This window comes from Hermetia illucens, chromosome 2 (genome assembly GCF_905115235.1).
Source record: "Hermetia illucens chromosome 2, iHerIll2.2.curated.20191125, whole genome shotgun sequence".
In the NCBI taxonomy this organism is placed as follows: domain Eukaryota; kingdom Metazoa; phylum Arthropoda; class Insecta; order Diptera; family Stratiomyidae; genus Hermetia; species Hermetia illucens.
In genome coordinates this window covers 116302983-116319346 of record NC_051850.1, presented here as the reverse complement: position 1 = coordinate 116319346, position 16364 = coordinate 116302983, and the positions used below count along the sequence as shown (strand labels likewise).

The window sequence follows — 16364 nt, the reverse complement described above, 5'->3', positions numbered from 1 at the left end:
TGATCACCAAACGAAGGAAGTGAACGTCGACGAAGATTAGGATTGGCAAAGATATCATGCATTCGCAGCCAGCGCCCAAATATCCGGAAGTCATGATTGATCAAAACTTACACTTCTTATTGGCCGAAAGGTTACCGAATAGACGGCCCAAGGCAAAGCCGTCGACTTCCTATCTCCAGAATTGTTAGCTCAATTTTGCTTTATGTAGCTCCTGTCTAGGCCTCGGCATTGGAACATAAGGCCAATACGGAAAACATTGCGCGCTCATACAGACTAAGTGCATTGCGAACATCGTGCGTCTATAATACAACATCTGACGAAACAGCATGTGCGATAGCAGCCATAGTCCCATCGACATCTCAACGAACGAGGGTCGGCGCCTCTATAACCCAACGTATACAATCGGCGAATCATACACTTACTGTTGACAGTTGGCACGAACTGAAGCAATACTGGAATGGAGAAAGAAATGGGATGATTTACTTAAAGGACCCTGAGCTTACAGAATTATCTCAGATGTCTAAAAGTGTAATAAATGTCGCCATATCTATGGCCTAATCTAATTCCTAAGCGGACACGGAGGATATAGTGCACCTCTTTACCGCTTTAGGCGTGACAATTCCCCATATCGCTGGACATATGATATGATTCAGGAGGATGTGGAACACGTCGTTATTAACTGTCCGAGTGTCGCCGCAAACAAGGCGGAAATGAAAATCCTCGCGATACGCAATTGTCACCCGAGAGACCACATGATAGCCTCTGAAACATTTGATGGAAAAACTAACGAAGGCAATTCACTACATAGTAAGTAAAGAGGCGCTTCGGAGGTAACTTATCCTTCCTCGCGATCTAATACCGAAATGGTAGTTCAGCGAGTCTCCGGAAGAGAAGGTGGAGGTTTTAGTGAGTAAAAGTCTCACATAACTGGATGGCAGAAGCCAACGCTGGGGTTTTGAACTTTTCCATCTTTCAACAACAAAAAGGATCCAATATATGGAGTATTATCACCTTTTAAGGTAGCATGCCGAATTTATGTGTGCAAAATCACAGCACCAAGGTTAACTCTAGTAAACGAAGAAAGATTATCTAAAACTTATATACAGGGTGCGGCAGCATGACTTCCTTTTTTCAAAACTCAATAAAAACTATTGTATGCATCGGAAAATATTTATTTATTTTTTATAATGTAGGTACATGTCTAAAGTTTTTATTTACATTGTTTTGAAGATCAAATCTGTTAGGTGACGTCCGCCATTCTCCATACATTGCGTGAACCGATTTCTGGCGTTTGTCATGACTCTTGTTAGCATAGCAGGTGTTATGTTGGCAATTTCTTCTTGGATGTTGGTCTTCAAATCTTGTAGGGTTCTTGGACGGTTCACATAAACCCGGGATTTCAAAAAACTCCATAGAAAAAAATCACAAGGGGACAGATCGGGAGAGCGTGCCGGCCATTCCAAATCGCCTCTAATTGAGATAAGGCGCTCTGGAAAGTGTTCTCTCAAAACAGCCATCGATGCTCTTGAAGTGTGTGCTGTTGCACCGTCTTGTTGGAACCAAGGGTCCCCCAAATCCAAATTTTCTAGCCGTGGGAAAAAAAAATTCTGTAGCATGTTTACATACCTAATTTTCCTCAAAAAACCAGGGACCAATAATTCCAGCTGAGGAAATTGCACACCACACTGTGACTTTGGGTGAATGCAAAGGCTTTTGATGCAATTCTCGAGGGTTGGTGTCAGCCCAGTAGCGCATGTTTTGTTTGTTAGCCGACCCACACAAATGAAAATGGGCTTCATCGCTAAAAAAAACAATAGCACCCTCGGGAACGACATCAAGAAGAAGCTCACACGCGTTCATCCGAGAATTGAAGTCACGTTCTGAAAGTTCCTGCACTATCGCCATCTTATAGGGATGAAAATGAAGATCATCACGAAGAATTCTTCTCACAGAACGATCGGATAGTCCAAGGGCAGATGCGTGTTTGCACGCAGAACGCCGTGGCGATCGCAACATTGACGCTCTCACTGCTTCAATGTTCTCAGGTGATCTAACGGGTCGAGGGACTCCAGTTCTTCCTTTTGTCGCACTTGCAGTTTGTCTGAATGTAGTGACCCATGTAACAATTGATTTGCGGTCTGGGACGGGAGCCAATGGGGCTAAATTAAAGCGACTCCGAAATGCACGCTTTGTTGCAATAACCGAACATCCGCTTGAAAAGTAAACCTAAACGGCAAAGATACGCTCCTCACTATTCCAACGCATAATGGCGACTGAACCGTGTCGGCAAAAAAATTTACAGTATCCCCTCTTGAACGAGACCACTAGCGCTCCGCTATGACATCAACTAACTGAGTGGCGCGCATTTTAAAAAAGGAAGTTATGCTGCCGCACCCTGTACATAGGCAAGTGACGAAAAATGAACCGAGGTCAATTGTGAAATTGAAGCAGTGTCAAAATTCTGGAATTTCAATAATTCTCAAAATTCTGGTGTTCCTATAACTGTCATTTCATCTTTTCATTTGACTATCACTTTTATAACAACAGGCAGCACGTGCCATATGTCTAAGCCTGTTAGTTACCGAGTTAACTTGCACTGACCCAGAAACCATCAGTAAACGGAATTGAACAACAGATTTATGTGCTGAGATTAGTACATGAAAATTGCCGATTACTGTTACTCGAAACTTCCCATCTTCATCAACAATTATTTGCGAAGTGTCATCAGGCAATCTGACCTAATACAGTTTCGAAGGAGGAGCTTCGTCAGTGCACAGGCCAGGTCAGGAAGCAGCAATGTGGAGCTTATAAACTGCCACGGATGGGTCTTACATTAAGGAAGAGCGAAAACTCTAAATCCACTATGTGAAGATAGTCGACGGGGAAATTGGCGATCCTAGAAGTACAAAGCGCTGAACAGTGGAGGATTTGCGCAGACTCCTCGGAACATCCTAAAGGGAGCTAAACTCATTTCAGCGAAGGATGACGCATAGGAATGCAGTACGCACCACGCCCCTTTTTCGCGTGTATAATAACCATTTATCACATGAGATGAGTTAAGTTGAGGTTATCAAGTTGGGAATGCAAGCTAGTATTTCTTCTTTATCGGTTATCGGTTCGAATTCTAATAGTTTTATTTATCGGTTTGAAGTTCAAATCGAGCTAATAAAATTACGTGAAATCAGGATGAGAACAACAACGATGCGAAGTTGGGAATTTACAGTGTCATTAAATATCGTAAAATAACAATGCGGCTTACATAGCGTCCTAATCCTACCTCCCTTTCGATTGATTATCTACTGACAAAGCCCACCCTGATTGGAGCTATAATGTTTTTTCGGTCTACTACTCACAGCATAGTAAAAAGGTGAGATGAAATGAAGTCAAAGTTGATCCTAAAATACTTTTAAATTCCTTATTGCGTTGACTACAAAGGCACACCCATGCAAGGGAAAATACTTAGAAATTCACCTTCTATCGGCAAAGCTAAACGTCTGCAGAATAGGAAAGTCAATTTCTACCCGACCATAATTTCATCAGAAAATAAATGTCACTTTCTCTTATTCAAATCTTTCTTTTGAAGTGTCCTTCCAAGGATTTGGATCTAAAGGAGAACTTGTTTGAACCTGGGTTATTTTTAAACTATTTGTTCGTAAAAAAACCAACGAAAAAATTTTCAAACAACCCCAACATCAAAGTCTGACTCTTGCTGGACAACTCCCATGACTAAAAACGGAAAAGGAAATGCACAAATTTTAATGTTTGGAAAGTCTTTGGGATTACTTTTTCGAAGTTTCCACTTCTCATGTCTAAATTGTTTCCATGAATAAACTCGTTCAACTGCATTTAAAGGAATACCTATACAGATACTCAAGAATGTACTTGAACATATTTAGAAGTATTTCACCTAGAGTTGCAGTAGATGAAAAAGTGGCAAATATCTGATGCTCAAATAAATCAGCCATTGCATCATAAAGTAAGAAGAAAAAAACAATTCTTAAACCTTGAATTAGGTAGTTCAGGTAACGTTTCATAGTCTCTTTAGATACTAGGCTTTGGAGGACGACAGTCGATTATTTCTTCAAGATTTGTAACATTTACTGTATTGGCCATAGTTCTAGAACTACTGTTCGGAGGAAGTCAAAATGCATTGATGGATATGGGCCTTCTTACAGGAAAACTCAGCATAACATTGTGTCATTCACTGCATGCGTAGGATTTCAATAATTTCCATATACCCACCAAATGTGACCCCAATAGAGGCGACCGTTTCCAAATAAAACATCTGCTACTGACAGACATGGTGGCAACGTCAACACCGAAGACGAATCAACCAACAACATCAAACCGCACTGGTCAAACACGAAGAAGAATAAGGATAGGAGAATACAACTTTGAGACCGTTGACAATTTCTAATCTCTAGGGTCGAAAATCACAACCGATAAGAGCTACGATGATGAAATCCGCGCACGGTTGTTGTCAACCAACAGAGCCTATTTCAGCTTACAAAGACTGTTCCGCTCGAAACGTCTCACCATAGGGTCAAAGCTCTTACTGTAGAAGACAATGATCTTGCAAGTCCTCATGTATTCCTCGGAAACTTGGGTTCTTAGCAAGAAAAATTGCGAACTCTTGGCCGCGTTCGAGAGGAGAATCCTCCGAAGAATTTTTGACCCTCTACATAAGGATTGACAATTCCGTAGCCTACACAATGACGAAATCTATGAGCGATACCATGACCGTACGGTTGTGGATAAAATCCGGCTCAATAGGTTACGGTGGGGGGTCACTTAACCCGGATGCCCGGAAAGTCTATAACGGCAATATATATGGTAGAAAAAGAAGACGAGGCAGACCTAGGATAGAGCGATGGCGTAGGTCAGGACGCCAGACAGCTTTTAGAGATATCGAATTGGTGGACCTCGGCGCAAAACCGGGATGTCTAGAGTTCCTTATTAAGGCAGGCCTCGACCGGATACCGGTTGTTGCGCCGTTGATGATGATGACTGACAGACAGGTGGGTAAACAGTTTTCCACGAAACTCTTAAAAAGGAGTATAGTAAAATATGTAGATTATTATGGAGAGAAAAATATTCACCTGGCAAATCAAGGATATGCCCAACAAACTAATAAAGATTAATTTCTTTAGGAAGTTAGTGTTACATTCGAACCACATACGTATATACGGTCGTATTCGGAATGAAATCACCTCCAAATGTGCCATTTCACAATTAGTAAAACGAGCATGATAGGATGCCTTTGGAAAAAAACGAACTTATTCGGCGGTTTGCTAAAGAACACAGTGAACAACTCAAAAGGGTAGATTCAAGAAATGGATTTATATTGAATGTGTTAAGAGTATACTTCTCCAGTATTACACATAGCTTCCGAATAGCAGGAGGGGGACACACCGACATTCCGGGTACTAATCCGAATAGGGAAAAGACGTCATATTGGAACCTAAGCAGTGCAGGAACATAACCGAGATAATGTTTTCAGACCAAATGGAGGGATGCCAAGCAAGTGTGAAATCACTACCAAGGAAAAGAAGAGACCGCATAAATCGCATAAGGATTTCAATAGCAAACTTCAGATATTCTCTCCATAATTTGCAATATAATCCCCAGTAACATTATGGATGTAATAAGTATGGCTATGAACCTGGCAAGAGTTGTAGCCAGTTGTGACAAGTCCTGCATAATAAAACCACTTTGGTTGAAATTATCTGTTCCTACATACTAATCACGTTTGTCCGTATGTCAAGCATGCCTACAACCGTTATGAATTTTAGTATATTCTCTACTTCGTAATCGTTCAACTTTACACTGTCCCAGAACGTGTATAGAGGTTACGACACACTCCGAACAGAACCGGCAAGCAGTGTCCGTAGATATCTCTAACTTCCCTAGGTGGTAGTTTAGTTGAGCGTGACCAGTGCGAATTTCCACTATGATTTGGAGGTTCTTCTTGGTTAGGGTTAAAGAGTCTCAATCCTAGGTCTCCAGCTATCTGATGTCATTGATAACAGAATCGACTGGCAAGGATTCCTAGTTTTAGAGATAACTTGGCCTTGGTTTACTCTAGATAACAGCTGCAGCATGCGGAGATCTACGTAACCTAGGCAAAAAGAATGGGTAAGTTCTGGCCGACAAGGATTGGTTAAACTTGAAGCATATTGCAGGGGAACAGTATTAACCAATGGAGAGCATGTAAACATCTCGAAGTCTTGATAAACTTCAAAGGTTTCGTAAATAAGTCTGCCATAAGGCGACCACTGCCACCATGCACTTATGAGAATATTGCTGAATATCGGTAGACTTAAGCACAACCGAGGATTGTTTATAGCGATTTCTACTGCAGGACAGTACGGATTTCGATAACACACCTAACAAGGTTTTCAGTTAGAAACTGGTCGATTTATGGTGAAATATGTATATACATCTCTATGTAGGGTCTAGCCCCTCAATCACCTGCCATTCCTCTCGATTCTTAACAATATGCTTCAGCTCCCCACACGACACTCTGAAAAGGCTACATTCTTCCTCCATTGTTCTGTTCTACGTATTTCAAGGGTGATAACTTATATATATATATATATATATATTGATTCTCCATCAAAACCGTGCGTTGAAGTATAACTTAGTGGCAACCTACCATCCTTACTATAAGTATACTCCGCAGAGAATCTTGGCAAATTATCGGGTCAAACTACTGTGGGATCACACTATTACCACCGACCACAGTGTTAATCATAACAGACCCGATCTAGTTCTGCTTCTGAAGGAAGAACGAGCGTGCTTTATAATCGATGTAGCCGTACCGTTGGACCGGAACACTATTGAAAAACAGCACGAAAAAATGCGGAACTACGGCCCCTTGGCAGACGATATGAAGCAGACCTGGAGACTACAAAAGATCGAAGTAGCCCCAGTAGTAATTTCAGCGACGGGATTAGTCCCGCAGAACTTACATAAAGCGCTGAAAACGCTCGATCTTAGGGCTGGACTATACATGGAGATGCAAAAAGCGGTTATCCTTGCAACCTGTGCTATAGTCCGAAGAGTCCTGTTCGGTAACAATCTGACCTAATGGGTTTCAGTCTTTATCCGCACTCTCTTCGATATAAGATCCATGTCTCTGTAGTGTAGAACCTCCGCGTCATCGGCTGAAGTGTTTGCGACAATCGGGATGTAGTAATACATTTTCGCATGGTCGCACACACTTTGCGTTAAAACGCATCATCGCTGTGATGCGGGCCTTTGGATGTTGCCTTCAGCCCATCCTTAGGTTGGTCGCCCCTCGGTCCGGTTGGGCGGGAAGAGGGTCCGTGGGCTTTTTTAACTATATAACTTGAAAGCGTGACCTGTGCCCTACCATTCCCCTTTCTCATCAGTACGTTTACGTGTATCTATCGCATACGCCGACCAAGTCCTCCATTTGTTAGTGTCAGACGATGCAGATATGAGCTGATGATGATGATGTTGGGCAATCATCCACTTTTTTCACTCTTTACGAAGTTTTAAGACTCCCAAAATTTTCAGATGAGATAATCTAGCAGCTAAGCTAAAGAAGATTTCTGCAGATAGACCGCCAACGATAGTGGTTTCACTGCTTTTAAATAAATTGACGGAAAAACGTCGTTTCTGTTTAGAGAAGCAATCATTAACCGCCACGTTATCGTTACTTGCTATATTATCGACAAAGATAGAGCTTCGCTAGATGCGGTACGATGATGGTGAAATAGTTTACGATCGTAGTGAAGTGCTCCTTTCACCCCTTCACTTGCTCAACATTGTGGATAGGTTACTTATCGTTAATGTCCCTCATAGAAGCACGGGAAGATTTTCAACCACTTATAAGTTATTTTATTATATAATTTATATATATGGTAATAAAATGACTATTGCTCGCAGGAGCTTTTCCCTCTCTGGCGAAGTTATGGTGACTTGTTTTATAACAGAATACGCTACGCACTCTTCCCGGTTTGTTCAGTTGTCGGTTTGCCCACCAAGAAAATTTCATCACTGCTGGACACATTGGGCCTCAGTCACAAGAAAGGTCGGAATGACCTAGGAACCGTGTAATGACAGTTTTGTGATTTTTTTTGAGATTTTTCGGTTGGGTAGATTCTGAGAATGGGTTCGCGAAAGGGAATCACCGCCCTCCCCTCTTCAGCATTAAATGTCAGAACTGAGGTCAGCATTGAAAAGTACTGGTCGAGACCTTTCATTTGATACACCACATGACTATACATATATGGCGAAAAAAAACTAACACCTCTTTTGCAAGTACGGAGCCGCCCTTAAATTCCACATAAAACGATGTAATTTACTGAATGCGTGGGCGCTCATAGTTCCCACCTTTCCAACAAATTTGGTATCAATCGGTATAACTGTTGCCGACAAAAATGCGTGTAGCAAACAGACAGACAGAAACTAAACCAATTTTAATAAGTTTTCTTACGCCAAACGTTAGAAAGAAAACTTGCCACGAAGTCCGTCAGGCGAAGAAGCGTTTTCACAGACAAACAAGTTAGAAATCGGAAGCTCATCGCTTTAGGTATTAAATGTTTTGCTGATTTGTTATGTGGGAATATTTGGGCTCACAATATTTCCAGTTATATATAACGTTATATATATATACGTTGAATATGCTTAATATTCTATTCGATGTGGTACTGACTTTTTATTTTTTAGGGAGTGGCAATTTGCTGCGAAAAGTGCAACTTTAACCTACTATAACTTTGCTAATAACAGAAGGATACCCATATTCCAGCATGATGATCCCTGTTAAAACTCACACTACCTAGGATGATATTAAGGGTGTGTGTGGGTGTGTGTCTGTTTGAGGTGGGGAGAAGCAAAGCCGGTTCACTATCAACAACAAGGGGATGCTATACCATGCATTCTTTTTAACCTGATCTTCAAAAATGATACTCTTCTTCTTTTTCTTCAGCCTTTGTCCCGCTCACAAGCGGGGTCAGCACGTCGTGATCGGTTTGGCCATTTTGTTTTATCAAAAGCCTGATCTGAATGCAATCACAAGACTTTCAAACCCCCATCCAGCGTATCAAACTACCGTTGTTTTGGCCTACCTTTTGGTCGACTTGGATGTTCAGACCAATCTTGGCAAGTGAATTCTCGTTAGCGCGAATTACGTGACTATACCATCGATGATACCTCTCTGGTAATTTTTACACAATCGGTGCAACCCCATAACGATCGTGGATTTCTCCATTTTGGATGTGACGAAAGCGTGTCACGCCACTAGTCCAATGCAACATCTTCATCTCCATTATCGCAAAACGCTATTCATTGTCTCTTGTATTCGGACAACACTCAGAACCATAGAGGGCGACAGAGCGGACGACACTGTGGTAAATTTTAGATTTGAAACATTCGTTGATGGGTCGATCACAAAGAACACCAGTTGTGGAACGCCACTTCATCCAGGTTGCGCTAATAAGTGAAGCAATTTCATAACGCAGTTCTCTATTAGGTGATAGCATTGATCCGAGGTATTTAAATCGCTCAGTTCTAGGCAGCACTGGCTTTCTCTAGATCCAGAAATGCAATGTAAAGAAGGCGGATACTTCTCACGCTGTTTCTCCATGAATAACCACGTAGCGTGTATTGCATCAGTAGTTTCGCAACTCTTGACAAATCCGGATTAATTCACAACTATTTTAACGATTTCGCGAATGAAATTGTCCAGAATGCGTTCAAAAGTCTTCGTGGTATGGGGAAGTAAGCGGATCAGACGGTAATTTGAACATTCTGCGGGACTACCTTTTTTTGCATATTGAAACCTGCGAAAATGGTGATGATGATATAAAAGTGAGATGCACCATCCTCTTCAAAGCAACCCAACTACTCTTCTATGCTGATGATGTTAGCATAAGGTGAAGAACAAGATGTCCAATATGGCTTCATCCTGATCGAGCACGTGACTATTGGCGCGAGATCTAACACTGCACATTAACAAAGGCAAGGTGGAGTACATAGCGGCAGCGTCAGCACCAAGAAATGAAGAGAATAAGACCATTAAATAGCACTGGAGAAGTGAAGACAGCAAAGATAGGAGAGTACAACAGTTTAAAAGACTGGAAACTTTTCCTATAAAGGGTCGATATTGGCAAACGAAATAAGAACACGAAATCCACGCAACGTTATTGGTAGACAACAGAGCCTATTTCATCTTACAAATACCGTTCCGTTGAAGACGACTCACAATAGAGTCAAAGTTCCTACTGGGCAAAACAGTGATTGTCCCAGTTTTCACATATTCTTCCGAGACTTATGTTAAGCTCTTCTAACTCTTAGCCGCATTCAAGAGGAGAAACATCCAAAGAAGTTTTGGCCTCCTGCAGGAGGATGGACGATTCTATAGACTATATAACGACTCCAATTATTAACGTCATCACGATCGGCTAGTTATGGATACCATATGGCTTAACAGGCTCCGGTCAGGGAGTCATCTAATCTGTATGGGAGAAGGTAATTCCGACCGGAAAATCTATAGGGGTAATATCTATGGCAGAAAAAGGAGACGTGGCAGACTCTATCTCAGATGGGGCGTGGGCGTAGGCCAGGGCACCAAAGAGCAAGATATAAAATTGGTGTACCTCGGCGGAAAACCGGAATATTTGAATTATTAGGGGGCGGTGACATCAGGAACGAACTAGAACTATCATAGAAACAGTGGTGGAAAACCTCAACACAGTCGTTATTGACGCATATGAGGCCAGCTGTCTGGCTAAGACAGTTAAGTCATCAAGGGATGTACCATGGTGGAACAAGAACCTGGCCAGAATGAGAACAGAGGCAGGAAAACTCTTCAACCGGACAAAACAAACCGGGGACTGGCAGAGGTACAAAAACTGCGTATAGCAACGCAATCAGAGAAGCGAAACTTCAGGGAATTCTGTGAAAGGATCGAACAGATCATAGAAGCAACCAGGCTTTACAAGGCTGTATCCAAAGACGGAGGAATATCCTCTGTCTGTTTGAAAAAGGAAGATAGGACATTTACCGAGAATGAGGAGGACAGGGTACACCTACTTCTCTAAACTCATTTCCCGGGGTCCTACCCCGCGGTGGCAGGCGACAACATTCTGCCTGACACCCCAACAACGAATAAAAGGGGAAGGAAAGAGAGCTGGAAACTAGCAAAAGAGGTATGCTCAGAAGCTAGGCTAAGATGGGCAGTGGGAACTTTTCAACCAATACTCTTGGAGTAGATGGCATTTTCCCAGCACTAATACAGAGAGGTCTAGGAATTATCTTAGAGTTTCTTCTGAGGGTGGTAAGGGGGAGCTATGCTGGGATACATACCAAGGACATGGAGACGGGCAAAAGTGGTCTTTGTTCCGAAAGCGGGTAAAAAGGATCCTTTTCACCCTAAATCTTTCAGACCAATTTGCCTAACATCGTTCGTCCTCACAACGGTGGAGAAGGTCATCGACAATTATATTAGAACTAACGTTGTAAAGCGTAATCCCTTACATCACTGTCAACACGCTTACCGGGCAGGACGTGTATCAGCTGACAGAGGTACTACGGGATGCCATAGAAACAAAAGAAATTGCACTGTGCGCGTTTTTGGATATCGAAGGAGCATTCGACAACACATCGCACACAGAGATACAAGATGCTCCGAGCCGCAAAGGAGTGGGAAATACCCTGGCACTCTGGATGGGCAAAATGCTAGAAAGCAGGCAAATAGAGGTACCGACAGGTACAAATTCTATTATCATGATCACCACTCAAGGCTGTCCACAGGGTGGGGTACTATCGCCGCTGATGTGGAGTATGGTAGTGGATGAACTCCTGACGTGTTAACAAATACTGGAATACAAGTCCAGGGTTACGCGGACGACATTGTTTTAATCTGTAGGGGCAAATATGAAGATACCCTGTGTGGTAGAATCCAAACTGGACTAAGGGTTACTACTGCCTGGTGCAGGAAAGTGGGACTGCGGATTAACCCAACCAAAACTACCATAATACCACTAACTAGGAGGCGTAAGCCTGATCAACTGAGAGCCATAACATTACATGATATGGAGGTGAAACGAGAAACAGAGGTCAAATATTTGGGAATTACGCTAGACCAAAAATTACTCTGGAAGACACATATCGGAAACACTTGTCGGAAGGCCACGAGGGCTCCGATGACTTGTAGATCCATAGCAGGAAAAAATGGGGTTTCAGCCCGAAGATACTACTTTGGATATATACTGCAATAGTAAGGCCAATGATTACCTATGGAGTGGTAATCTTTGGCAGAAAGAACCGAACTCAGCACACAAGCCAGGGAATTACATAAGCTCCAAAGGCTGGTTTGTGTGTGTATCAGTGGGGCAATGACGACATGCCCAACCACATCCCCGGAGGTCCTTCTGGGATTAACCACACTCCATCTGCACATACAGATGCAGGCAAGAAGGGAAATATTCAGGATGGCCGGTAGTATGAGTAAGGCCGGGGAGTTGCCTAAATCGAAGCATGATTGATATTCTTTCTAGGCGGTATCCCGAATTACTGATACCAAGGGATAACATGACAACAAGGTTTCTCTTCGATAAGAAGTTTGAAACACGTTGGAGTAACAAGGCAAACTAGGAGAGCGTGACTACGACATACGGCTTAAACCAGCAAATGATTACTTGGTACACTGACGGATCCTTCACAGCAGACGGAGTGTGTGCCGGTGTCATTGGTCTAAGGAAAATGTACTTTGAGCCAATGGGTAGGTACACTAGCATATTCCAGGCGGAAATATACGCCATAGACAAATGTGCCTCCTTTAATCTGCAAAGGAACTACAGGGGGCAGAACATAGCTATTCTCACCGATAGCCAAGCAACGATCAAGGCACTTATGTCCAACCAGGTGAACTCTAAACTGGTGCGGCAATGCCTTGAGAGATTGAATCCACTCGGCTCGTCCAACAAGGTCTGGATACTTTGGGTTCCAAGCCATACTGGCTTGGAAGGCAATGAGGCAGCGGACGTAGTAACCAAGAAGGGAGCATGGACGCCTTTACACGAGCCAGAACCCTTCTGTGAAATCGGAAACGGTTTCATGGCTATGAATCTAAGAAATGAAGAGAAACGGTTGAGGGAACTATACTGGGCGGCCTACTATAGGGAACTATACTGGGCGGGAACTATACAGGGTGCTTATTGGGGGATACGAACCCATACGCACAAAGGATTGCTTAAACCTCAACAAAAAGAACCTCCGAATCATAGTGGCAATTCTCACTGGTCATTGTCGGCTGAACTATCACCTAGGGAAGCTAGGGATATTTACGGACACTACCTCCAGGTTTTGTGACAAAGTGAGCAAAGCAGAGTGAGATACGTTAGAACACCTTCCCTATAGTATCGATTTAGCACGATACGACTTCAATTTTTTGGTAGACGAAAGGCAAGGAGAAAAGATCTTTATTCTCGACCACGTAAGCCCTTAATGGTGTTTCTATGAAAAAGGTATTAGCAATCCACCATTCTCCTGGAAAACAATTACTTTTAATGCCGGAAACTATGTTGACATAATAAATGTTGGGAAGAAAAAGCGAATAAAGGGCCAATTATATTTTATATTTGATACATCATGTAGAAGTTACGTGTACGTATGAAAGAAATTCTTCAATACATTTGATTTCGTTGTTGTTTATGACAAATAAATCGACCTTCAATCGAGGACGACTTTGGCAGCAAAGTCACACGATTCCTCAGAAGTTTAGAAACAAACAAATATCCTTGCCTTGAGTAAAAAAAATCCATACTCAACATGTAACGCTACTAGAAAGACGTAATACCTGAATTTCTATGATCTAATCCGGATTATTTAGATTGGGAAAAATTTCAATCCCAGGGCTCCATACGACCCAATTATATTGTTCAGAACAATTTCTCAAAGCGACCCAAGAACTTTCTCCGTGTAAACACATATATGTATTGTATACGCACAAATATCCGAAAATATTCCTAACTACGTCAATTATTTACAACTTGATCCGAAAGCCTTTGTTAAATCTTTTTGAGATGTTGTTATAAGCTACGTGTCCGCTAAAAGTATAAGTTCCCATTTACTTTGTGCGTGTGTTATTTTTGGATTTACTCATTTCTCCACATCATATCTCGCTAAATTTTCCAACAAATCCCACCTTTAATATTGATGCACCTGAACTCATTCCCATCTTTCTTCTTACAGGAGAGCTGTGATAAGTTTATTCCGGAAAGCGTCATCATCAACAAACGTACGCGAAGGTACAACACAAGTTACAGGTAAAGTGGATTTTCCGTAAAATATTGGGCCTACCAAAAATATATCCCCACCCGATTCTTCCACTCTTCGTTTATCGATGGATGAGAAGAAAATACCCCCCAAGGAAGATAATATGAATACTTTCAACATGAACACTGATTCGTTATTGCTGTGATAAATTAGCTGCTGTTCACCCCATAATTCTCCCTCAAGTTGAGTACGATTCCGAAGATCTTGGTTCTCCTGCGAAAGAAAATCATTTTACAGCTTCTCAATAAACTGTTGAGATTCAATTTATTCAAATAGGTTCGCTTGGCCCCAATTGATATTGAAAGGAAAAGAGATATAAAATGGAAATTTAGGGGAAGTAAATAAAATGTTTAGAAGAGTGTAATTGTCTTGAAAAGATTTTATACCGTGTATTAAATGTATCCCACAATTGCATTGATATTGTAATAAAATCATCATAATCACAAACAAAAACGGTTGTTCGATTTTCCTGAAAGGATTCAATCACATAGAGCTTCCAAATTCAGGCATCTGTTTTCAAAGAAGGATACATCAACCACCTGTACTTACTTTTGCTTTCCAGGATTGACATATTCAATTAATTGCGCAAAACCCGGAAAATGAGGACGCGTATTATAATAAAGAAAACCAAAATTGATTAGTCCTTGAAAACAACATTAACCCCAATCTACATTCATTACAAAATTTAATTTACGAGTTTCCTAAATGCGAATGCCTCGGGTCACTACTCACTTTTACGGCTTATCAATATCTTAAAGAAAAGCGCTGTTGACTCGGTTTATGAATATATTGGTTTTTCACAATGGTCTACTGTATAATGTTAGTTGTCCGAAACGAAACGTAACCAGTTAACAGCGCAAAGAAGCGTCGGCAAAAGTACACTATACGCCCCCGATTTTGAAAATAAATAGTTGAATCATCAATGCTTAACATATGTAACTCAATTTTCATCTAAACGAAATTAATTTTGTCTTGATTGCTCAACACGTCGCGTGTAAAAGATACACATATATATGTAGATAAGTATACCAGACTTCATTTTAATGTGATACTGATATTCTAGATATGGTTCTTAATATTTGGTTGCCATTTACCACTTGGTGAGGTTAAACTAGTGGACTGTATCAGGCCAGCAGATAGGTACTGACGAAAGTTTGAAGCTTTTTGGAGTAACAATGTGCTGGTCCCAAATAACAACACAGAAAAAACATCAACCTAGAACTGCCTCAACTGGCGCACTGAGATAACTACACTTCCATATTTTATACAAGGCATCGCGGATCTAGCGCTATTAATTCGCCGAGCCACCGACGTACGGCACAAATTGATCAAAGATAGGGAAAGTGCCCCTCAGACTGAGAAATTTGGATTTGTTGTTATTATTTGTTTATCTTCAGGTCAACACTACTTGCCTCTCTTTCCAAATCCAGAGACCCTTCGCAAGATCCATGACTCGGTGACAGAGCAAGCCGATGTCATCAGCGTAGCAGAGGTGTCGAGGAAAGATGTCATCGTCCGTTGAACTTTTTCACGTGCTCTAGACATTGCAATATGTCAGCAGCCCCGGGAGACTCCGTTCCGCTCCTCAAAATCCTCTGAGACTTTACTTTAGTGCAGCACGTGACATTTTCCGTCATCATATGTTGCTCTCATAATAGCTATTAGTTTCTTCGGAATGCTCCTCCTGCGTAAAGAACGCCAAACACATTACTTTTTCGCGCTGTAGAAAGTTCTCTCGAAATCCACGAAGAGAAGGTCTAGCAAAGATCTAAACTCCTTGCACTGTGAGGGGACACTGATGTGGTCAATGCAGGAACGGCTTTACTCCGTTTGAGTTCATTTATAGCCAAGATGGTTCCTCTTCTGTTTGGACGAACAGTTCGTATCCGTATGTTATGATGACCAGTCATTTCAGCGCGGAAAGGCGGAATTCCAGCGAATGTGGTACGCTGAAGTATTCTTTCCATCTCTTCAATTGCTCGTTATTATGGATGAGAAGTTGATCGTCAACGTCCTTTGCAGGAAACGAACGTGGTTATCCCTTTCGATGCAAATCC

The 16364-nt window shown here is 41.8% G+C and overlaps 2 protein-coding genes across 9 annotated transcripts in view; one reads left to right on the top strand and one right to left on the bottom strand.

Annotated features, from left to right (window-relative positions):
* The window catches only part of LOC119649635 (protein furry), a 582748-nt gene that overhangs the window by 280300 nt on the left and 286084 nt on the right, over window positions 1–16364 (bottom strand). The window lies entirely within an intron of this gene.
* The window catches only part of LOC119649638 (thyrotropin-releasing hormone receptor), a 233547-nt gene that overhangs the window by 195995 nt on the left and 21188 nt on the right, over window positions 1–16364 (top strand). For both annotated transcript variants that reach the window (XM_038051890.1, XM_038051889.1), the window contains exon 6: window positions 14224–14297. In XM_038051890.1, coding sequence (XP_037907818.1) covers window positions 14224–14297 — 74 coding nt within the window. The remainder of the gene's footprint in view (window positions 1–14223; window positions 14298–16364) is intronic.